Source organism: Sciurus carolinensis, chromosome 7 (genome assembly GCF_902686445.1).
Source record: "Sciurus carolinensis chromosome 7, mSciCar1.2, whole genome shotgun sequence".
In the NCBI taxonomy this organism is placed as follows: Eukaryota; Metazoa; Chordata; class Mammalia; order Rodentia; family Sciuridae; genus Sciurus; species Sciurus carolinensis.
In genome coordinates, this window is record NC_062219.1 from 109,945,982 (window position 1) to 109,969,376 (window position 23,395).

The following is a 23,395-nucleotide window of genomic DNA, read 5'->3' on the forward strand; positions in this document are numbered from 1 at the left end:
CGACCTCTCAAAACACACACATACACACACACACCATATAAGTGTGAAAAGAGACTCAGAGTATTTGAAAGACTTCAAGGAAGCAGAAATTAAGACTAGATGGACAATATCACTTCATTATTTGCCTATACTCCATAGAATTATGATAATATAAAGGAGAGAATTTTTCTTTAGAAAGTGATTTGTCAATTTGGGTTGTAAATATAGTTTATTATATTCTGTTAATTTTGATCAAGCAGTAAATTATACCTAATCATTTAGTTTGAACACACAAGTAAATCACAATCAAAATAAAAGTTTTATCTAAAAAAAAAAAAAGACTAGATAGAGGAAGAAAATGTGTTAGGGGAGTGGTCACCAAAGATTTCAGGGGAGAACTACATAGAATTTGGTTTTGGCTTCCATATGACAGTGTGGAGGATCTTAAGCCATGTGTTCAGACCACATTTGTTGATTTGATTGAAGGATGACTTTGACAAGAATACAGTCATCAAAAGGTAGCATGTAGAGGAGGGCTATGCTCTCCACACTGTGTGGTCCGTTTTGTCACCAAGAGGGCCTTTCTATAATTAGCACTCAGTGAATGCATGAGCAAAGCACAAAAGTGACATCATTCTTGCCCTTGAAGTCCAGATAATGGAGTAATTATTCTTATTAACTGGACAACTGTGTGATGGGAACACAGCCAAAGGATGTCTGACCCTCAGAGGGATTCAAAAAGGATTTCTCAGATGTGAGGACTCATGCAAAGCTACCTGGAGGGAAAGAGTATTGCTGGTAGAAAAAGAGCAAGCGTCTGCCTTTGGGAATCAGTAGTGGAAGTTCAGTTAGAAATTTAGGGACCAGGTAGATCACAGGTGGTATATGAGGTTAGTGTGGTGAGGGATGGCCATTTTAGGGAAGGTCTTGAATGCTTAAGCCTCATTCTGAAAGTGATGGGGACCCCCTGAAGAATTTTGCTGGTGAGATGATCTGAACATTCTCTTTCTGAAGGACTTCTCTAGCAGCAAGTGTTCATGGTTGATTCTAGGGAGGCTAGACAGAAGGCAGGGAGACCTAGTATAAGAGTAGAGTGAGCTGCAGTGACCCCAGAAATCAGTGGAACATTGAAGAACAGGGAGCTGATGGCAGAGATAACAACGGATCCAGAGAACACAGGTTTTGTTGACTGGTAGGATGCCAGAGTGAGGGAGCAGGTAGAGCTGAGAACATTCTACTGCCTGGCTTGATGGATAGGGGCCATTCACTGAGATAGATGAGTGGCAGATTTAGAGACCCCAACAAAGAAAATTGACTTTAGGGTCATTAAGTTTAAGGTACTGGTGGTGTATCTCATAGTCAATGTTCAGGAAACAAGGGAGCATGGTGAATGGAGTTCTGGAGCTGAGTTTGTCTAAAAGATGGTTGAAGTGTGTTGAGGGGAGGGGAGGGGGCAGGTAGGAGAGGCCAAGCTAATCTGTGCATAAGCTTCCTTTCATCATGACTGGCAGCTTCTCCTTTGTTGGTTCTCTGATCCCCAACCCCTGCTTATGGTGCAGGGTTCCCAGAGGGAAGGAGTAAAGGCAATTGCCCAGTTTATTTCTTCTTTAAAATTATTTGATTTACCATATTGTTTTGTAAAGCGTACTTTTGAACTTCACCAAACTCAGAGCAGTGACCATACTCCTGCAATCCTAGCTACTCAGTAGGCTGAAGAGGGAGGATTACCTGAATCCAGGTGTTCAAGGCCAGCCTGGGTAACATATTGAGACTCCATCTCAAAAAGAAAAAAAAAGTGTTCATTTAAAGCTTCATGGAAGTTGATGGTTAATTTGGATTCTATATTTTAAGTAGATAATAACATCAATAAAATCAAGTTAGTATAATTAGAGTTAATTTTATGAGATATTATGCTAGCATTCCTATAATTGCTTTTCACAGTCTTTAAGGATTATATACAGGTGCAAGTATAGATATAAACAGACATAGATGTAATGTACTTGATCTAGATACAGGGAGATTTGTACAGCTGGAGCTAATGGGTCAAATATAAATACAGAAGCAAAATATCATTAACCTTCCAATCTGGGATTAGTAACAGCTCATACACAACATTGTACTCAGCACCTTTTCAAGTGATTTCACTGTACAAACTCACTGTATAGAATACTTCTAGAAAGAGATACTGTTGACCCCATTTTATAGGAAAGAAACTGAGGTGTCTGAGGGTCAATGCACAGCTGGGTTCAGAATTTGGTAGTATAGTTCCAGAGTCTGTGCTAGTCACAATTGTATGCTATTTATTACCTTCATCTAATAGGTAAATCAACATTTAAATGAACATAAAATGCAATTCTCGTCTTCTTAGGAGGGCAGGTAAGCTGTGAAGGAGATTCTGCATTTCATCAATTACACATGCAAATTAGAGCCTACATCTAATCAGGCTGATGACAACCACAGACATTCTTGCAGATTAATGATCAGAGAAGAGGAACTGGTGGCTCAGAGAAGGATGAAGCTCCCATTGACCCTCAGAACTGCCCTGAGCCATGGCAGCCACTGATATTGTAAATTGAAATATGCCAGCTATAAAAAGAATGTCAGATCATTCCTCTGCATAAAAAATATTTATTACCATGTGGAGAAGTCCAATTTTGTGGCATACAGAAGATCAGTGTTCATAACTATTCTCTCGGAGGTCTGGTTTGGTCTTCCCATTCTGAGTTCCTGTGGGAACTCCTCCTTCCCACTCCCTTTTTTTTTTTTTTAAAAAAAAGACCCCCTTGGACTGACTAGTATCCTGGGATAGGCAAGAAGCTTTCAAGCACCCATAAATTGCATCTTACTTGGCACAACCAGGCTCCATTCCCCTGGGTAGTCAGAAGCGGGCAGGGCAACCTGCCAGAAAAAGCTGTGGGTCCAAGTGCTAGGAGTGTCACTCACCCAAAGGGTGAGCAGCCACCACATGGAGGAGGCCCAATAAGGGCCCTAGGCACATAAACAGTGCCACCTGTATGTTCCTCTCTTGGCCACTCACCTGGCAGTGCCCCTTATTGGATAGCCATGAGCAAGGTGACAAGCAATTCCCTTACTTGTTCTTGCTTCTCCGCTGTCCATCACTTCTGTCTTGTATGTTTCCTGACACACAGCTCCTGGAACCCTAGAAATATCCAGAAGAGATAATGGAATTGAGCTCTTAACCTGTGGGGTCTGACATTATGTCCAAGTAGGTAGTGTCATAGTGACATTATAGGATACCCATTTGGTGCCCACACAACTGGGGAATTGCTTATTGCTTGGGGAAACTCCCATTCCAATAAAAGTAAGTAAAGTGATGTGAGTACGAAAAGAAAAACTGAGTTTTCCTATACATGGTGGGAATATAAACACTGCCCTTATTTTAACTGTCCTGAAAACCTGGTCCCCAGGCAACTTTGTGATAGCACAGCACACTTCTTGCTTCTTGGACATGTTTTCAGGGAAGGAAGTTTGAAGGCCTCTCATTTGCTTTGGCCTCTATCAAACCCTTAGAAAAACCCTAACAATGTGGTCACCTGGTTATATATTTTTGTAAAATTCACAAAGTTTATTTCTTGATTTTTTTTGTTCTTATACTTTAAAAACAATAAACTTTGTGCCTAACTTTGTATTATTTTGCTTAAAGAAGGACCCCCCAGGTTGTAAAAGCTTCAGAGCTCCCTCTATCGGATTCACCTCCATTCAAAGATCATTTCAGTCCCTGTATGTTTTGTTACTGTTGTTGTTTTGGGGGTTTGCTTGGAGTTTTTCTGGTTCTAAATGCATCAGGTAATGCTCAGAAGAACCAGGGAAATGGAAACTTCCTTAAGTAAAGGGAACTAAAAATATAACCTTGCATGGTAACATTATCCAGCTCTAGTGAACTTGCTAGTTCTAGTTTTCTAGTGACCACATTCTAGTGGTCACCACTGTGAATGACAGAATAAACACAGACCACGGAAAGTGCTTTGCTAGTAGAAGTGTGTGGTGAAGTGGAGAGGTTTTAGGACCAAGCAGCTCCTTTTTGAGTTTGGTGTTGGGTGATCATTGTCTCTCAGAAAGACTCCAGTGAGAAAGGATAGAAACTTCTGTACCTTGGCCTGCAAGTTATATGAGAGGAGGTCAGTCCATTTCTTTTACAAAGGAAGGATTGTGAGCATCCTCTTCATAATGATTTTTTTTATTTAGGTAGCATCAAAACTACTCATAGAACAAAGCATGATTTCATATAAATCTGGCTGACCTAAGAGAGATCCTGATGGGTTCAACTCCAGAAGCGACAGTTGCTACATGCAGGCAGGTCAGTCCCTTCACATAAGGAGCCTGCATTATAAAAGATTTGAAATAGCAGTCATTCTGAGAGGGGGACCTTCTGAGAGGCCCATCAAAGCCAGTATGAGCCATAAAAATGGATTATGCACATGACTGGTGCATGGTATCCATTGAAAGGTGATAAATGAATTGTTTCATTATTCATTTTCTAAGCAGATGAGAGCCTTATGATTTTGAGAAAAGCTGAATTTCTTATTAAGATAATTTACATCCAGAGGGATCATGGGATCATAAGTGTAAAAGTTGAAAACTGCATAATAAGTTGGTTTGGAATGCAGATAAAGTCACCATTGGACTTTTCTAGCAGTACTGTTCTTTAGGATTGACAAGGAGACTAGTTTCCTTGTTCCTGTTTTGGGGACTTCTCACTCTTCTGCATATTACCAATGACATTTAAGTCGTATAATTCATTGAGGTTTTGCTAACTGGCTAAGTTTGTGACTTTGGACAGTTGATTGAATTCTCTGGCTTCAGTGGCTTCCTGTGTTGCTCACAGATAATAAAATCAACACTCCCTCAAAGGCTTACTGAGGATTCAAAGAGATAATGTATCAGAAGTTATTGTTTATCTGATTTTTAAAATATTTTATAAAATATCCAGAATATGTTGAGTACTTCCTAAGCAGGACAGATCCAACTGCCTGGTTTTTTGTTTTGCTTTTTTTTTTTTTTGGGGGGGGGAGGGCTGTGGTTTGTTTTTGTTTTTGTTTTACTAGGGACTGAGCCCAGGGACCCTTTACTACTGATCTACATCCTTTTGTAAATTTTGAGATAGGGTCTCACTAAATTGCTGAGGCTGACCTTGAACTTGTGATCATTCTGCCTCAGTCTCTAGAGCCCTTGGGATTACAGTCGTGCACTATCCAGATCCCAACTGCCTGATTTTAAGAAAAAACCCATCTTTCCCACCTGTGACTACTGAGAAAGGTTACAGGCAGAACATTGGTCCAAACATGGCAAATGTGCAAGACTATGAGGAACTTCTCAGTTCTTATAAACAGACCTTCTAGATTCCAGTTTGTTTCTACTCTTGCTTTCCTCATTTTTCTACTTAATTTCATATTTTGCTATTATATATATTTATAAGATATATATATATATTTATGCATTTTTTTTGGTACTAGGGATTGAACCCAAAGGCACTTAACCACTGAACCCCAGCCCTTTATTTTTATATATACTTATAAATTTATTTATAAAAATTTATAAATGTATATACAAATATATTATATAAGTGTATTTATTTATAAATAAATAAATATAATAAATTTATTATATATAAATATATATTGAAAAATGCATAAGTTGTAGCACATGGTTTGGAATGCAGGTATATATAAAAATGATTGGGGTTCAGTAGTTAAGTGCCCTTGGGTTCAGTCCCTGGTACCAAAAAAAAAAAATATATACACACACACACACACACACACACACACACACACACACACATTCCAATATGACCTCATCTTAACTAATCACATCTGTGAATATATATGTATATTTTATTTAGAGACAGGGTCTCACTGAGTTGCTTAGCACCTCACTAAGTTGCTGAGGCTGGCTTTGAACTCAAAATCCTCTGCCTCAACCTCCCGAGCCTCTGGGAATACAGGTGTGCACCACCATGCCCAGCATATAAGTCATATTTTTTTTAAAAAAATGTGAGGCACACACAAAATAATAGTATAGTGAATGTGAAGTGAGAAGACTTGAGGAAAACTGAAGAGAGCTTCCCCAAACAAAGCAAGAGGTGTCGGCCACCACACTTTCCAAGCCAGTTACAAAACACCAGCACGACAAGAGATGGAAAACTTGAAATCGAAAAGCATTCACATCTGACACTATATAATTATTTTATTTCAAATATGGTCTGAGGTGGACCTGGATCTGTGTTCTTTAGTAAAGAGTCACTTTCACATCTTCAGGCACACCACCTGGAATGTCTTTGAGGGACTTTGTAGTTTTTGCTTCATGAAAGATGACCCTGCCCCCAGGAAAACTCTTGCCCTCCCATCTCTGCTCCCAGGGGCCTGTGAGTCTCCGAGCTACTCCTCCCAACTTCTTCGTGCAGCTCATTTTCTCACTCATGACAATCCTGCACTGCTTCCTGTCATCCTCCTGGGGTGATGACCACCCCGCTCCCTGGCCTCACTACTCTTTGGCCTCGGCTCCCTCTCCTTCAGCTGGCCTTCATCAGAATTCCATTCACGGGCCTTACATTAGCCCTTAGGCCATCTAACACTGAAAATTTGTGAAACCTTAAAATAGTTCCCCTTGGGGTCCACAATTTTGTATCATTCTACTTCTCCCATTGTGCTGCTCCCACTAAACGTAGTCTTCAGGTTCATCTGGAACCTCGAACCCTCACCTTTCCCCATTTTTCAGTCTGGCATGACCCCCAGCTCCTCCTCTTTCCCTCACATGTCCTAGTGAGTTGTCGTGGTTCCCCCCTTCATGGTCCTTTCCACCTTTCAGGTTATTTCTTCATCCTTCTTATTCTACCCTCTCCCCCAACACATGCACGCATGTGTATGTCCACCTGCTTTGCACACACCACCTTGGGATGCCCAAATATCCACTTCCTACCTTCTTGGTTAAGGGAGGCAGGCATAATTCCAGATTGGTCCCTTAGTGCTGAACAGCTGGCCACATTAATTTCCTAGGGCTATTGTAATAAAATACCAACAAACTGGGAGCCCGAAAACTATACTCATCTGTTGTGGCACATTTCTGGGGGAATAGATGTACAAAATCAGGATGTGGGCAGCATCGCATGTACTTTAAAACCTATGGAGGATCCTGCCTTGCCTCTTCCTAGCATTTGGGGATTTGCTGGTGATATATGGCATTCCATGGCTTATAGGTACATCACTCTACTCCTTTGTCTCCAAACACCCTATCCCTATGCCTCCCTGCCTTCACATGGTTTTTTCCTATAAGGACACTAGTCCTATTAGAACAGGGTCCCATCCCACTCCAGTATGACCTCATCTTAATTAATCACATCTGTGAAGACCCAGTTTCCAAATGAGGTCACATTTTGAGGTTCTGAGGGTGAGGACTTCAACATATCTTTCTAGGGGACACAGTTCACCCCATAGCACTGTCCTTGGACTCATACCCATCAACCCTTTTGACCCCAGCCACAGAAACTGTTCTAAGTCTTCCCCATGCTTCTCAAACCACAGGTTCCCTCGTCTCCCACTTAGGCCAAGGACCTCGCTGTCCACTTCACCTAGACCAAAGCGCCACTTTTGGCTTTGCTTCCTGCACATCTGCACTCAAGATCCATACCTCACCTCCTCTCCTGCAGGAATAGCATGCCCAGGACTCTTGCAGAAGTCCCTTCTTCCTCTCTCCACCATCCCACCCGTTGCCTCTTTTCTTTCCTCTCTTCTTTCTCCCTCTTCAGTGGTTCCATTTCTTGAGCCACTGAGTGTCTCCCTGCACTACTAAAAGCCTTGCCTGCCCTGAGCCAGACTCCATGCAGTTGCCATCCTGGCTCCCTCCTTTGCATGGTCGGGCTCTGTCCAGCATTCTCCCTGCCATCCATCCTCACTCTAATAACCTACATCACCTCCACCCCTGCTACGACAGCCCATTCAGCAGTCAGCAGTCTTCCTCTTTGGCCAAGCCCAACCAAGTCATCTCCATCTTCCTCCTCTTGGACTTCCTGACAGCATTCCATACCACCGAACTCTTCAGCCATGTTCTCTGGCCATTTTGTTGCATCTTAAGGTTCTCCCTAGACCTCCTGGCTTTGCCTCAACCCGACCAAATCCTTTTTCAGAGATCCTATAGTATAGCAGTTTTCAAAGCTTGTAGACTCATTGAGTTCCCAAGACCATCTCCCATGAAGTCACATTATTTTCATAATAATAACGAAACAACTTTGTTGACATTTACACCAGTGTATAAAGGCAGTGTGATTAGAACTGCTGGCACTTTAGCATGATTCAGTGCAGAGGCACCAAATATTCTTCATAATCACACATCCATAAAACAACAATGCGTAAGGAAAATTCAAGAAATGTCAGTTTTAAAAATGTCCTAGATGAAGTGGCAAAGTTATTAATTTCACTAACTCTAAATTATCCTGAGTACATTCCTTTTTAATATTCTAAATGACAAAACAGGAAGTACCCAGCTGCTTAGGCACCTAATTTTCCCATGGAACAACTTATTTAATTGAAAAAAGAAAAGAAAAACTCCCATTATGCAGAAAGTTATCTGGTAGACATTTTCTCATAAATGAAATGAGGCAAATCTGTTGATTCAAGGAAAATCACTGATAGTGTTTGTTACCAGTGAAAATAATGAGTTAAGATTTGGAAAGCTTGTATCCACTCATGTGAATCTGTCAGCTTTCTAATATCTAAACATGTTTTGATAAAATAAGTGGTAATATTAATGAATATCATTTTTACATTGTGTAATGAAGCTGATCATTTTAGGAAAGATGCATGATCTGGTCATTTTCCAAATGACCAATGTACACTATTACAAAATCAAGCAGTGATTTAAAAAAATCCGAAGTGCAAATTATCTACATGTATCCTAATATAATCAAATGAAAAATGTCATTTGATTATGGCTTCAAATTCAACATTGCAGTCCACTTTAAGAAACTACCACTTGTCAAGTTTTAATGAAGTTCCAAGGGAGAATATTCAATTATTTGAAAATTTGTTAACGTATTCTTCACTTTTTCAACCACATATCAAGTTAGAAATGAAAGAGATTTGCTAAAATGTGAAACAATGCCAACCTTCTCACTTTTTTTTTTTTCTTGTTTTGGAAAACTGTTTTCTCTTAAGAGGGGTATGCTGACATAATGGGTTTATTGTTGTTGTTTTTAAACAAATTTAAAATAAATATTTCAGAATGTCTGTTTTAATTTCTAGTTCAATGAAATTGAACTGGAGAGGGCCGATATAGAACATTATCCAAACCAGAGGCTACAAAGAGAACTGATGATCAAGGAAATGAGGAATTCATTGGGTTTCTGGGGGTTCCCATCCAGAAAACTGGAGGACCCCTGCAGCCAGCTCTTTTTACCACTGTTTGGCCTCAGGGCACATCTGCTAGGCTCATTAAGCTGGATCAGTCTCTAACCAGAGACCTCTTCTGGTATCCTGTTGCCTTCACGTACAAAATGTTTGTAATGTCACTAGTAGAAACAAAAATAGAGATGGCTAACAAGTCCCCAGTTCTTGGCCAGCTGTCACCCACTGCAACTATAAGTTCCCAAAAGACTTGCACAGAGAGGACCTGACAAGTAAATGTCAGTTGTTGATTATTATCATTATAGACATGAAGGCTCATATGGTAGCTGAGAATCCTGTCCCCCAAGTTCTGGGTTATACCCCAGACTAGGTACTAGAATTCCATCTTTTTTTTGGTCCAAGCCCAAACCAAGGGATAAAAGAGGTTTATGGCAATGGCCAATTCCATCTTGATGGTGGTAGCTGCCTGGAGTCCTCTGTGGAGGATCAGTGGAGAAAACAATGTGATCAGCTCCCTCCTGATGTCGCCCATGACCTCACAGCACAGTAAGCCCACTGCCACTTACCTGAAGCCAAATCCAGGATCTCCTTAATCCTTTTCTCCCAATCCAAGTTCCTGAGGTCAACAGCTCTAATAAGCTGAGATGGGAGTTATTAAAAAAAAGGATTGTGAACTGAAAAGGAAAGGAAAAGAAGACCACCCCCCAATGCCACCCTTAACAACACACCATAGGCCTTGGAGAGGTGATAGGGTGGCAGAACCCCCAAACTGGAAACAGAAAAAGCAACCAGCCACAAAGAAGACCCAAGGACCTTGTCCTAAAACATATTAGATGTGACATAGAAATGAGATTTTAATCTCTTCATTCGTCCTATCCCTAAAGTTCCCCACATTAATCAAACCATTAGCTATGTCTAGACCATCTCAAAGTACTTTCATTGCTGGAAAACAAAGTATTTTAATCATTGGAATTCCTGTTCAGGAAAACTTAGGACTATGGGAAAGAATTCCTTAATGAGCCCCCTTCAAGTGGGAGCTGAAGCCCAGGCCTGGAAGTTGGGGGATCTTGGGAGATGAGAACAACACTGTCCTGGCTAAGATGAGGAAAGGTACTTGTTTTGCTCTTAATAGGGAAAGGAAAAAGAGAACAGAACCTGAAAGTGGGTGAGGGTAGGAAGAAGAACCCGTCAAATCTTTATAAGTGTTAAGAAACAAAAGCTTAAAGAATATCCTCTGGGGTTCTTGGACTGGATGGATCTGGTGGTATAAAAGAGAAAGCGTGTGTGAAGACACAGAGGTCAAAGGTGGGAGGGACTATGGAGGGTCACAGCCTATAGGATCACAGGCACGGACATGAGGGACTGAGACACGTTCATAGGGATACCCGAAAGGCCGATGCCCTTCTGTCATATCCAAGGCACCCTTCCTCTGCAGCCTCCAGGACAGAGATATCTCACAACCCTGTGCTGATTCTTAGACATGGTCACACTTTAGCCTTGGGTCAGTTTATGGCTATTCATCTCTTGCTCTCATTGACACAACCATCTCTTCGTGTAGTCTAGCAGTGTAATTCCTAACATAGTTGAAAGCATCTCTGTAGTCATGATACGCAAAGCTCAGTCCTTGTCCCCGGTGCCAATCCAGTAACCAGTAATGAGGACAAAGCTTTGAGATAAAGGGGGAAAAAAAGTTTTATTGCTTTGCTAGCAAAGGAGAAACACCAGTGAGTCCTGTCCCACAAGCTGTGCTTCTAACTGTCAGGGGGAACAGAGGGCATTTAAAGATGATTCGCCTACCACGCCCTGTTAGGGGTCACAATTCACTGTACCTTTGAGAGATTGCCATACCTTAGATATGTATGCAGGTGCCAATTCCAAAGTCTGAACTCCTTCATTCCTGTGGTCTGTGAGCCCAAGGACAGATAACTCTGCCTAGTATGGGAAGAAGGTTAATCTTGCTTCCCCCATGATTTGGGATGGGAAAGGGAGGAGAAAAATATTTTAAAATAAGCTGCAATGGGTTATGTTAAAGCAGGGAGTGGACCCCTGTCATGGTCATGGAACTTTGGCCTGGTCATGGCTCTACCCTGACTGGCCATGAGGCCTTGGGTTCATCCTTATCTCTTCAGACTTTACGGTTCCTATTTGTAAATGCCGGAGGGGAGAAAGCAAAGGTCAAGTTCATCATCTCTTAGGCCAATTTAAAGTTAAAATTCTATGACTCTTGCAGCATTAATTGTTCCTGCCTCTGCTTCCTGCTTATACTGACTCTGATGGCAAAATACCTTTACATTGAAACAAAATAATCAGGTGTTTTTTTAAAGTTATTTCCTTAGTATTCATTTCTCCATTTAAAACACAGTTATTTAATATGCTCTGATAATCTTACTTATAATAAGGATTTTCTTTTAAGGATCAAAGGAACCAGACAGAGAGCATTAATATACACACTCGTTTTTTCCTCTGATTTTCCTTTTATGTCTTTCCCCAGTCTTCTGGGTATTCTGTTCCGTGTGTCTGTGTCTGCCTCTCACGTTGAATTGTTAGGTCGTTAAAGGTCAGAACAATATGATCCTCATCTCTGCAAAACTGTGCCTTGTACCAAGTGAGCATGTAATAGATATTTTTTCAGCTGAATTGAAATTGTGTATTGAATCAAAATTTTTATATTATTGCTTTGTATTAAGATAGACTTGGCTATGTTGCAGGAATAAAAGAATTGCCAAATCTTAGTGGTTTAATGCAAAAGAAGATTTTTTCCTTGCCAAGCCAAAGTTGGCTACAGATTGAAGTGGGAGTAGGAAGAAAGCAATTTCCACTCCACATAGACATTCAGGGACCCAAGATGAGGAGAATCCTATTTCTGATAACTGTTCCTTGGACAAATCTCATTTTCCTCATCTGGAACACATGACTTCTTCAGAGAAGGACACTGAAAAATTACTGAAGGACGTTTTCCTGCCTTCTACACACATTTTACTAGGACTAATCACATAGCACTATCTGTCTAGAAAGTTTTGGGGAGGTATGGGAAATCCACATCTTTAAGCAAGAAAGGTGCTCCAAAGATTGATAAGAATGAAGAAGGTCCACCACATACTTAGTACCTCTAACATCCCAGAGAGAACGGACTCCTTAGAGAATCTGATGACAGCTATGACACCACCTCCAGAAAAAAGCACACATTAAGCACCATGTTCAACATGTTTCATATGCTTTGAACCTTATTCATTAATCCTCCACAGACCCCTAGTTCCAAGTTATGAATTCCTGAACTGAATCCACAGGCATGAACAGCATCTGGCAATAGACCCCAAACATGCGCTGCTGGTGTTCTATTCTAACTTCAGTTATAAATGGCCTGTTTCATCAGCTACTTGTTCTTGTCAGATCTGGTATCGCACACGACACATGAACCAATGGATCTTCCTCTGTGTTCATTTTTATCAGGAAAAGTTTGAGGGACTGTTCCGGACTTACGATGACTGCGTGACATTCCAGCTATTCAAGAGTTTCAGACGTGTCCGAATAAACTTCAGCAATCCTAAATCTGCAGCCCGTGCCAGGATAGAGCTTCATGAAACCCAGTTCAGAGGGAAAAAATTAAAACTCTACTTTGCACAGGTAAGGCAATTATTGATCAAAAATTAATCCTTCTTGCCTTATTTTTTCTTTGCCTTTTTAAAATGCAAATGGAGCCCTTTCTACTTTAAGATTGGTTTGTAGCCTATAATTAATTCACTGAGAAGTAGATTCAGATCATGATTCCCAGAGAGGAGCAGCTTAGTGGATGAGGAAGCAGGAACAGGGAGCTGCCAGCCAGGGCTCTAACCTGGGCAGCTCACATAACCTCACTAGGGCTGTTTCCTCATTTATAAAATGGGAATAATAATAATACATTCCCACACCATTGCCATGAGGATTAAATGAATTTTTGTGTTTTCAATAGCTTCATGTTTTGTCAATGCATAGTAAACACTAGTTAGTAGTTATAATAAGAATGATTTAATCGTGACTCCTAACCTTTCTGTTAGGAAAAACTTAAAATTATGTGATACTTTTAGTGTACTATGTAACTTTTCTAATGCTTCCTATTCATGGCAAAAGTTTACAAATACATGGAAATTAATCTTGTGTTTTAATTCATACAAAATAAACTCCAGCTATTTCAAAATGGGAGAGGTAGATGTTCATGAAGTCCACAGCAACAGAAAATCAGTACCCATTATATTCCATCAATGTTCCCACCACCTCTCTAGATACCTTGTACCACCTCTCAAGTGACCTGCAAGTGTTCCCTCCTTCGGACTCTGCAGAGATGACTCAGTGAAAACCACATGAACCTTGGCTTCAGACCCATATTCAAATCCCACCTCTGCTACTAATTTGCATTGCTTGAACAAACCTGTTTCCTCATCTACTAAAACTTCACTTGGTTCCTTAAAATGATAAACAGTGAGCTGCCATCTGAGCTAGAAATTTCACTCCTATGTATTGAAAAGAGGAACTCAAATATACATACCTACATGCTCACTGTGGCTCCATTCACAATAGACAAATAGTGGACACAACCCAAAGGTCCATCAACAGATAAATGGATAGCTATTGCAGCAAACCCATACAATGTGATCTTATTTAGCCCTAAAAAGAAACAAAAATAGTGATACTTTCTACTATGTGATGAACCCTGTAAACTTTTACTAAGTGAAAGAAGTTAGATACAAAAGGTCAGATATTCTATGATTCCATTTATATGAAATATTTATGCAGAATAGGCAAATCTGTAGAGGCAGAAAGCAGCTGCCAGAGGTTGGAATGACGGTCACTGTTTAATGGGTACAGAGTTACGGGTTGTGGAAAGGGTTTGAAACTGGGTAGGCAGTAGTTGCAAAGACATATACAATGCACTAAATGCCACTGAACTGTTAACTTTAAAATGGTTAATTTTATGTTATGTGAATTTTACATCCATAAGAAAAAAAAGGCAGGAATGGAGGGAGGGAAAGAAAAGAAAGACTGGCTAGGAGCAGTGCAGTGACAAATGCCTGTAATCCCAGCAGCTCAGGAGGCTGAGGCAGGAGGATTGCCAGTTCAAAGCCAGCCTCAGTGACTTAGTGAGGCGCTAAGCAATTCAGTGAGATCCTGTCTCTAAATTAAATACAGAAAAGGGCTGGGGATGTGGCTCAGTGGTCGAGTGCCCCTGAGTTCAATCCCTGGTACTGAAAAAAATAAATAAATAAATACACTACCACCTTTAGATCATCTCCAGGAGTTTGCTATTACCATCAAAGCTGCCGTTAAAGAAAAGCTGACTGACTTGGCAGGTTTGTGGTAAAAGTGCACCAGCAGCCTCAGCAACATCTGAGAACATGAAAACTTACGAGAAATGCAAACTCTCTGGCCCCATCCCAGACCACCTGCATAATAACACCTGGGGCGAGGTCCAGCATTCTGTGTTTTAGTAAACCCTTCAGGAGACGCAGTTGAACCTTAAAGGTGAGATCTACTGTTAAAGGATTAAATCAGATAATGGAGCACATGGCGTGTAGTAAGTAGTAATTATCATTAAAGTCTGGTTCATTCGTCACAGGCTGAAAATGAAGCTCCACATCTTAGTTTACCAACCTGGCACATCTGAAGCCATAATGAGTAAAGTGTCTCCTTCCTACTCTGAAAGGTCCAGACTCCGGAGACAGATGGAGACAAGCTGCACTTGGCCCCGCCACAACCTGCCAAGCAGTTTCTCATCTCACCCCCCTCGTCTCCTCCTGTGGGCTGGCAGCCCATCAGCGATGCCACCCCGGTCCTCAACTATGACCTCCTCTACGCCGTGGCCAAACTAGGACCAGGTAAGCTCTGCGGCCCTTTGTTCGTCAGCAACCTAGAAGTGCCAAACAAGATTAACAGCCTTGAAATCCTGGGTTCACGGCAACATCTGCACTTCTAATGGATTTATTGCTCTGTGAAGACAGTGGGAGGGATAATGAATGAGGACGCAGCCTCCAACTCTGCACCTATTTAAAAGCAATTCCAGAACCTGCACAAAAATGACTGCAGACCTCCCAACTCCTGGGTTCCAATGCAGATGTCTTAAGATATGGCGGTGCTACCTTATTCTTCCGGGATTCCTACCATAAGGAAGTTTTCTTAGAACAGGCAAAATGGCTTCTGTCAGCCAGCAGGAGGCAACTCAGTTTAATTGCTGCCACAGGTCATAGTACAGTAGTATATCCAGGAACTCTGTCACAAGACAACCTGCCTGCCAAAGGGAAGCCTCCCACTACCCAAGAACTCAGTCACACACAGTAGCCTCTAACTTTAGAATAATCTTACGGTCACTTTGTTCCAGTGTTGACATATGTAGTTCTGATTCATTCATTTTCATTGCAGTACAGTATTCCCGTCTATGTGAATACACTACCACCCTTAGATCATCTCCAGGAGTTTGCTATTACCATCAAAGCTGCCGTTAATGTTTTTGTATCTTTCTTTAGGCATGTCTCCAGGTATTTCTTTAGGTTTATACCTAAGAATGATACTATCTTCAATTTAGGTAGACAATACTATATTGTACTCCATGTTATTTTCCTGTATTATACCCACAGGGGAAATGGTGGAGGGTGGAGGGGCTGAAACCACGGGCAGAGAAGTTTTCAGTGCCATGGAGCATATGGGAAATGACAGTATGTCTGCTGCATCTACTGCTGATTCTCCTGGAGTGAGAGGCAGCTTTAAAAATATAACCCCAATGCCCTGGCCCCACCCCAAGAGATTCTACTTTAATTGATCCAGAGTAAAGTTCAGCCATCAGTATTTTTTAAAAACTCCCCAGCTGATTCTAACATCCAGGTAAATTCAAGAACCCTTGGTAACCACATTCCAAATTCCGGGAATAATAAACTTATAATAAATTCTTACCAGTATTCCTTAGTACGGTCAGCAAAACATTTGGCCCAGTATCGCTCACACCAGAAATCTGTATTTTTTAATAATCACACATAGCAATTCTTGGATGCATAAAAATTTTCAAATGCTGGAAATTGGGGTGATCAAGTGCCCTGGTTTGCTGAGGATGGAGGGGACCCTGGGGTATGATATTTCAGTGCCCAAACCAGGAAATTCCCAGGAAAACTAGGAAGAGCTGGTCACCCCACTGGCTACTCAGATGAAGATGAGGCTGATTTGATTCATAAACAAACCCTGTCTGAGAACTGCTGGCTGCCACAAGCAAGCTCCTGGGGTCTTTTTTTTTTTTTTTAAATAATCACCAGCAGGTCACTTGGCTCCTGGGACCTTTGAAATGGCCATCAGTTTCACCCTAGAAGAACCACTGCGAGAAGCAGTAGGTATCTAAGATGGACTGGTGAGAGACATAATGTCCTAATAAAGGAGATGACTGTGGAATGTGATTTCCTGGAATGTCTAGTTCACAGACAGGAAGCTGTGGCTTCCACTCCTCCTTCTGACCAGGCCGTGTTTGTGAGGAGCTTTATATGTGGAGCACATAAAGTCAACTCTGCTCATGTCATGCCCTGTGCAGCCATTTCCCACAGCAGTGCAGGACATTTCAGAAGCAGACAAGCTTGTCCCATTCCAAGGAACCAGTCAGAGTCCCTGTCATTGAAGCTGCCACTTTGACACCTATACAGTTATTAACAGGAATACATTTGAACACTCTATAGAGTTGTTATGAAGATCAGCAAATAGAACTCCTGAAGGAATCACTAAGATCTTGGCTAGAGGACCAGGAGTCGCTGGCTGACTTGCATTTTATAGAACAGGAAACTGAGGCCCAAGGGCAGAGAGAGAACTTGCCCGTGAGAGAGCTGCTTCCTTCCTCCTTCACTCTTCCTAACAGAGGCCCAGGCTGAGTCAGACTTGCTGGCCATCAGAGTCCCGCTGGTCTCTGGTCCACCCACTTAGAACCAGTAAAAGTCAAGTCATCATCATCTTTTTTTAAAATCAAGAATATGAAAGAATATTCACCTGTAGTCTGTATTCACCAACCTTGGTGCAGGGAGGAGGCTGGGGCAAGTGTCAGACACCCTCACTAGCTGGTGGAGCTCGGTGCAGCGTCAGGAAGGCACTATCAGGGACAGGTGCAACCCGGGACAGATGGAGTGGGAATTAGCCCCCAAGGGATGCTCACAGAGCCTGCCACGGAAGAGGGAGGAAGGAGGAAGGGAATGGACTTAAAGAGACAGGATAAAAAGGGAGGAGTTCCTTTTAGAATTGTGAACAAGTGATGGACAATGTTAAAACACTTGTCTTTTACCTTAGCTGTGCCTCTAGCCTGTGACCTTCGCCTTCCTTTATCACAATCAGGGCATCAGCTACCATTTTGGAAGTGCCCTGCATGTGGTAAGCACAGAGCTAGGGACAATTACCACCCCCATGTTACAGATCACGAAACAGCTATAGAGAGATGGACGAGCTTTCCCAAGGTGACAAAACTGGCCAATTTCAAATCCTAGCTTTTCTGATTCCCAAGGGTGAGCTCCACCGCTCAGCCAGGTGCCTTTCTTTGAAGGACACTGGCTGCCTCAGCTGACCTTAGCCCTGTTCTGCTCTGACACTGGCAAAACATTTATCCTAACCCTGAGGCAACAGCTCTCCCACCGCTCTGAACTTCCAGAAAGCCTCGCCCAGTATCTGCTAAATGTGCAAATGAAGATCTGTGCATCATTCTGTGCAAAAATCAAGGGTCTCTTTATATTTTCAAGGATGACTTATAGTGTGTCCATGACACAGCTGCCACTGGATATATTTGCTGGGATAGCTTTCTCTCATTCCTTGCCAGCAATTTGAAGCTGTTTCTCTTTACTTCCTCACCCTACAGAAATAAATGACTTGTATCCAATAACTGAGTTGAAAATATCACAGAGGTTATATTAGAGGTTGCTGAGATCCTATATTACAGAACACCTGAGACTGCTAATTTACAAAGTAAAAAGGTTGTTTGAGCTCACAGCTCTGAAGGCGGGGAAGTCCAAGAGCGTGGCACTAGTGTCTGCTCAGCATGGGTGGCAGAGAGAACACAAGGGGTGGATTGGATTTGCTTTATAATGACCAGCTCTTATGAGGACTCATCCAATTCTCAGAGTGAGAACTCATTCAAGCGAGAAGAGCATCTCTCTGTCATGAGGCTCCCCTCCACAGCCCCAGCACCTCCCACTTGGTCCCACCTCCCAACACTGCCTCACTGAGGAATTCCAGCACATGAACTTGTGGGGGACAAACACACACTGCAGCAGGGCCTTCTTTGATGCACCAAGGAGGGAACAGGTTATACCCTGGAACCTCCCTAGCTGCATCTCTGACCCCTTTCCCCAACAAGGTGCCAAGGCAAGGAGCCTTTGAACTCCTTTCTTTGCTATTGTTGAACTTACTGTCTTTCCTACATTTTGAGGGGGAATTCGTGTTTTATTCATTTTGGTCCTCCTGATGCCTGAGAGCACCTGGCACATAGTAGATGCTCAATAAGTACTGAATGAACGATATGAATGAACCCGTGAATAGATGCGCCGTTGGCCTGCTTGAGAATGATGTCTTCACCAGCAAAGCATTGCTCTCCCAGGGCTTCAGCCAGACTGAGTCAGGCAGCACTGAACTAATGTTTTCAATAAGGAAATGACTTCCAGCATTTCCATTTAAGAAATGATTTAGTAAAATTCATTTTTTAACCCTTTGGCAGAATCATTTCAGTAACAAATGATAACTCATTTCATTTTAAGGGATGACTCTCTCAGTTCCAGAAGCTCAGAAATGAATGGGAATAAGAACAGAGAAAAGCAATTCAGATGATCAAAGGAATGGAGCGGTGCTGGGAGGAATGGTCACGGCGCTCACCTGCAGAGCTGAGTGACTGGGAAGGGACACAGAAATCTAAAGGGGCCGAGAAAAGTCAGTCTAAAGAAGGAACACTATGGAGCAGGGATCCAGGGTGAGAGGCACTCAGGGTAAGGGTCCCATCAGTGCACCCACTGGCTGGCTGGTGGGGGCTTCCCAGGGAGGTGAGGACATGACCTCCATGAAAGGACAGGACCCTTTCATAGAGGATGTGGTGAGGCGTGTAAACACAGGCCCTGGCTCAGACTAGCCAGGGGCAAATCAGCATCCCTGTCCTTTCAAAAAGGGACTCTCTGATTCTCTTTCAGAGAGGGACAAGTCAGGTCAAAAGGTTCTAGAAAAATCCAGGCAGAGAACAAAGGAGTCCTGACAAAACCTAAGCCTGTGGGTTTATGAGGAAATCCTTTGAAATCATTAACGAGATGTTACAACAGGAGACAAGGGCGATAGAAAATTCAAGAAGTTTCAGTTCTGTGTTTTCCAGTGAGAGCAAGTTTGTGTTCTTGAGAATTATGAGAGGTACAATGTCAAACACTCTTAACCACTGTCCCTATGACTGTTTATTCTGTCTTTGATCCAGGAAGTAAAATAAATAATTAAATAAAAACAATGACTTAACATGCAGTGCTTACAATGTGTCAGGCACTGTTCTAAATACCTTACTATATTATCTCACTTAATATTGCACACAGCACTGTCAATATCCTCATTTATATGATTGGAAAATGTAAGACACAGACTGGAGAAATGAATTGTCAAGGCTGCCCAGCTGGTAAGTTAAATATGTTCCTCTGCCAGGAAGCAAAATGGATGGATGGAACAAGCACTCTTTGCCCTGGAAGGTTAAAAGTTTGAAAAAGCAGAGAAGTCTCTTGAATAGTAAAATTGATTTTTCCAGAAGAAATTCAAAATTGTTGGGAAAGGAGATTTTACAAACACAAAACAATTTGGACATTTTTTTCTTCTATATCTTGTTTCTTTTGCCCCCCCCACCGGCCCCCCACCAACCCAACCAACCCAGTGCCTCAGAATTTCAGGGCACATCCCTTGCTTTCTTCTCATGTCCAAGGGGACATGTAGATCAGAATTTGCTACCTTCTGTTCTGTTTAAGGGGAAGTTTATGCTCTCTATAAAAAATGGGTGTGCTTTATGTTTCTATTCACCCTGGTGAATTTGTAGATGCCCATCATCTAACAGTAAATTAGATAAGCTAAGATGGTCTCTGACCTTGAGGTGGATAATGAATTGAATATTTTTATTTATTTGATAATATCTATTGTCATAGTACCCCTAATTCCAGAAGCAGTACAATGCTCTGTTCTTTTTCTTAAACGTAAAACAAGATAGGGAAAAAGTAAAAACCCAGCCCAGCAAAACAACTTATCCATACCAATCAGCAAAAATGGCAAAATCGAGATGCGTGCCCCACTAAACAGGTGGTAAATCAGGGGCCCCATGTGAAATGCCAGGCTTTGTTCTGCTGTCTGGATGGCTCTGGAAGGTCATGTTCATTGTCACTGAAAATGCCTGCCGGGAGCGATATGAAAAGTCATTGTCTACTCTTTTTTCCTCCTGCTATTTTTAGCTCTTGTTAGGGAGATCAATTTTAGTTAACTGCAAAGGAAGGTTTAAAATGGCGCTTGAGGTTCCAGTTGCCTACGTCTGCTATATTTAGATTTTCCCCCCTAAATCCTGCTCTATCAAAACATGCTATAGTAAAGCAATTTTGGTGTTTCTGCTTAGTACACATTGTCTCCCGAAATAGAAAATATATTTCCTTAATTAACGTAATTCACAAGGAAGAAGCCTTTTCTATTCTAGGCTCTGACTCAGATGTAGATAAAATTCAGTTCTTAAAATATAGATGAGCACCTATGTCTAGGATACGTGTAGGATGAATGTTATGTAAGAACTCAGTCCATCCAACAATTACTATATTCTGATCACAGGTATAAAAGGCACAGGAGCTAGCACCCACCTTGCCAATTAGTACCCTCTCCCCACATCATTCCCCACACAGGGACTTAGGTTTGTGATCTTGGAACACATTCGCCATTTTCCATTCCCTTTCAAATAATTTTTTCTGGGAAAAATTTAAAAATTTTAAAGGGGCTTTTCTTCTCAGCACATAATTCCACAACTTATCTTCAATCACTACCTAATAGCAACATGAAACACTTTTTCTTATTTCATAGGTAAAATGTACAAATTGCAGACAATCTGAAAGACACATGGACAAAAAATGGGAAAAGCTGAATAACAAATTTTACCACCCCAACATAAGTACTTTAAAGTAGGATTCTTTTGGTGTTTCTCCTTCACTATGTGTGTGTGTGTGTCCCCAGAGCTGCTGCCTAGGTCACACTTCTGATCCTAAGAAAGAATAATAGGGTTCATTCCCATAGAGGAAAACCTCCAGACTCCAGGGGGCGTCCAACCAGCTCCTGTGATCTCTGTCTCTGCCATTCTCCTCTTGCCTGGGTGGACAAGCCCCCTCCTCCAGGATTCAGTGAGGTTCTTTTCTCTGCTCTTCCTCCCTCTCTGCCTCCTCACCCCTCTCCTTCTGAGGTTCCCTGGGTCTCTCTGGCCCTTGCCTTCCTACTAGGGTTCTACTTTCTATCTCAGTTAGTAATCCAGGTCCTCAATCAGAGTGCCCCATAAAGAACTTTGGGTCCTAAATGTCTCAGAAGGGAATAAAGATAAATGGTCACCCTAATCCTATATGAAAGAGAAGCCTCCAGAAGCAAATTTCCCTTTATGAAATAGAGCTCCCCTTATGACAAATGTAAAGTGTTCTGCTCTCCCTCCCTCCGTCTTTTAACATCTTGCCAAATTCTTTTGTCTACCATTTTGATACAGGTTAGGACCACGGTAGAACAAGGAAGGAGAATCCCAGTCATTCCTGTTAATAATACGTTTTCCTACAATGAATCCATATGATCCATACGATCCATTTCACACCATGGCTACCTCACACCTGACCCTAGGAGAAAACGCACTGTATACACTGGCACCCAGGATACCTGATTATAGTCCACCGCCCATCTCCAGGGCTTACCACAATGAAACAGGAAATATGCACTCAAGGAAACACAAAGGAATCAGAGACCCAAGTTTACAGAGGAGTGAACTCTGGAATATTTCTTTTAATCCTGAATCTCTTTCACTCTTACTAAAAAAAGAGGTTTTTTTCTCTATTCTCACATTAATTTTGTGAATAGGTAGCTACCAAATACATGTGATCTTTAGTTTCCAATAAGCCCCTGTGACCTAGAATATTCTATTTTGTAGCTGTAGATGAAGATCCAGCATGAAGAAAGGCTTTTTTTCTTGCTTTAGGATGATGATGAAAACTCAGGATGTGAGTTTGATTCTAGGCTCCATCTTTTATGGGCTGTGTGAACTAAAGCAAGTTCCTTAACCTCTCTGTGCCTCAGTTTCCTAAACAGAAAATCCGATTGCTTATCGAAAGAGACAAGCCACATTAATCTCTGTGTCCAGCCCTGGATATAGTAAATGCTCAATTTGTATCACCTATTTATTATCAGTTGATTGTCAAACCATCTTTGTCTCCTATTAAAATCTAAGTGTGTGTATTAAGCTCTGAGTTCAGTGTACGGCGATAAGAATGCTGTGATTTTGGAGTTGACAGTCCTACACAAAGCAGTACATTTAGCAGCCCTGGGCCTCACCAGCTAAATGCAGGATTCCACCCCAACTCAGTCCTTAAGTCATGGCGGCAACAACAAAATTCACTGGCAGACCACACGGGGGCGCAGCACTTGTTTAAGGAGGACACTAATCACACTAGTTGAAAGTGACAAAGAGGTGTTGAGACAAGGGACAGAGTGTCCAGTAAAGCAAGATCACCAAGAGGTGTCTTGAAAATACCATTAAATTAAAAAAAAAAAAATTAAATAGCACATCTGTTTGGGGGTGGGCTGCTGCTTTTCCGTATACCTCAGTCCTTCCATTGAAGAACACACTCCCCAGCACAAGTCCTGGCAGGAGTGAGCATGGCGCAACAGTTCAAATGCTGGCAGGGGCCCCAGACAGAGGGAGGCAGGGCACGTCACCCCTAGGCTTGTCCCGCTTCCTGGGGTATCCCTGCCCGGCACTGGATAGTGCGGGACCCCTCTGCCCGCAGAGTCAACAGGGAGCAGCAAACCAGGGTTTGCAGCCTCCTGGGCCTTCCTCTCCTGCCTAATTT

The 23,395-nt window shown here is 42.0% G+C and overlaps 1 protein-coding gene and 1 long non-coding RNA gene across 5 annotated transcripts in view; one reads left to right on the forward strand and one right to left on the reverse strand.

Annotated features, from left to right (window-relative positions):
- Positions 1 to 23,395, forward strand: part of Rcan2 (regulator of calcineurin 2) — a 259,527-nt gene that overhangs the window by 224,723 nt on the left and 11,409 nt on the right. For both annotated transcript variants that reach the window (XM_047558867.1, XM_047558868.1), the window contains 2 exons: positions 12,786 to 12,959; positions 15,013 to 15,184. In XM_047558867.1, coding sequence (XP_047414823.1) covers positions 12,786 to 12,959; positions 15,013 to 15,184 — 346 coding nt within the window. The remainder of the gene's footprint in view (positions 1 to 12,785; positions 12,960 to 15,012; positions 15,185 to 23,395) is intronic.
- The window catches only part of LOC124988989 (uncharacterized), a 135,223-nt gene that overhangs the window by 44,133 nt on the left and 67,695 nt on the right, over positions 1 to 23,395 (reverse strand). For all 3 annotated transcript variants that reach the window (XR_007109533.1, XR_007109531.1, XR_007109532.1), the window contains exons 2-3: positions 3,017 to 3,139; positions 1,708 to 1,756 (exon numbers count right to left, since the gene is read on the reverse strand). This is a non-coding gene — a long non-coding RNA (uncharacterized LOC124988989). The remainder of the gene's footprint in view (positions 1 to 1,707; positions 1,757 to 3,016; positions 3,140 to 23,395) is intronic.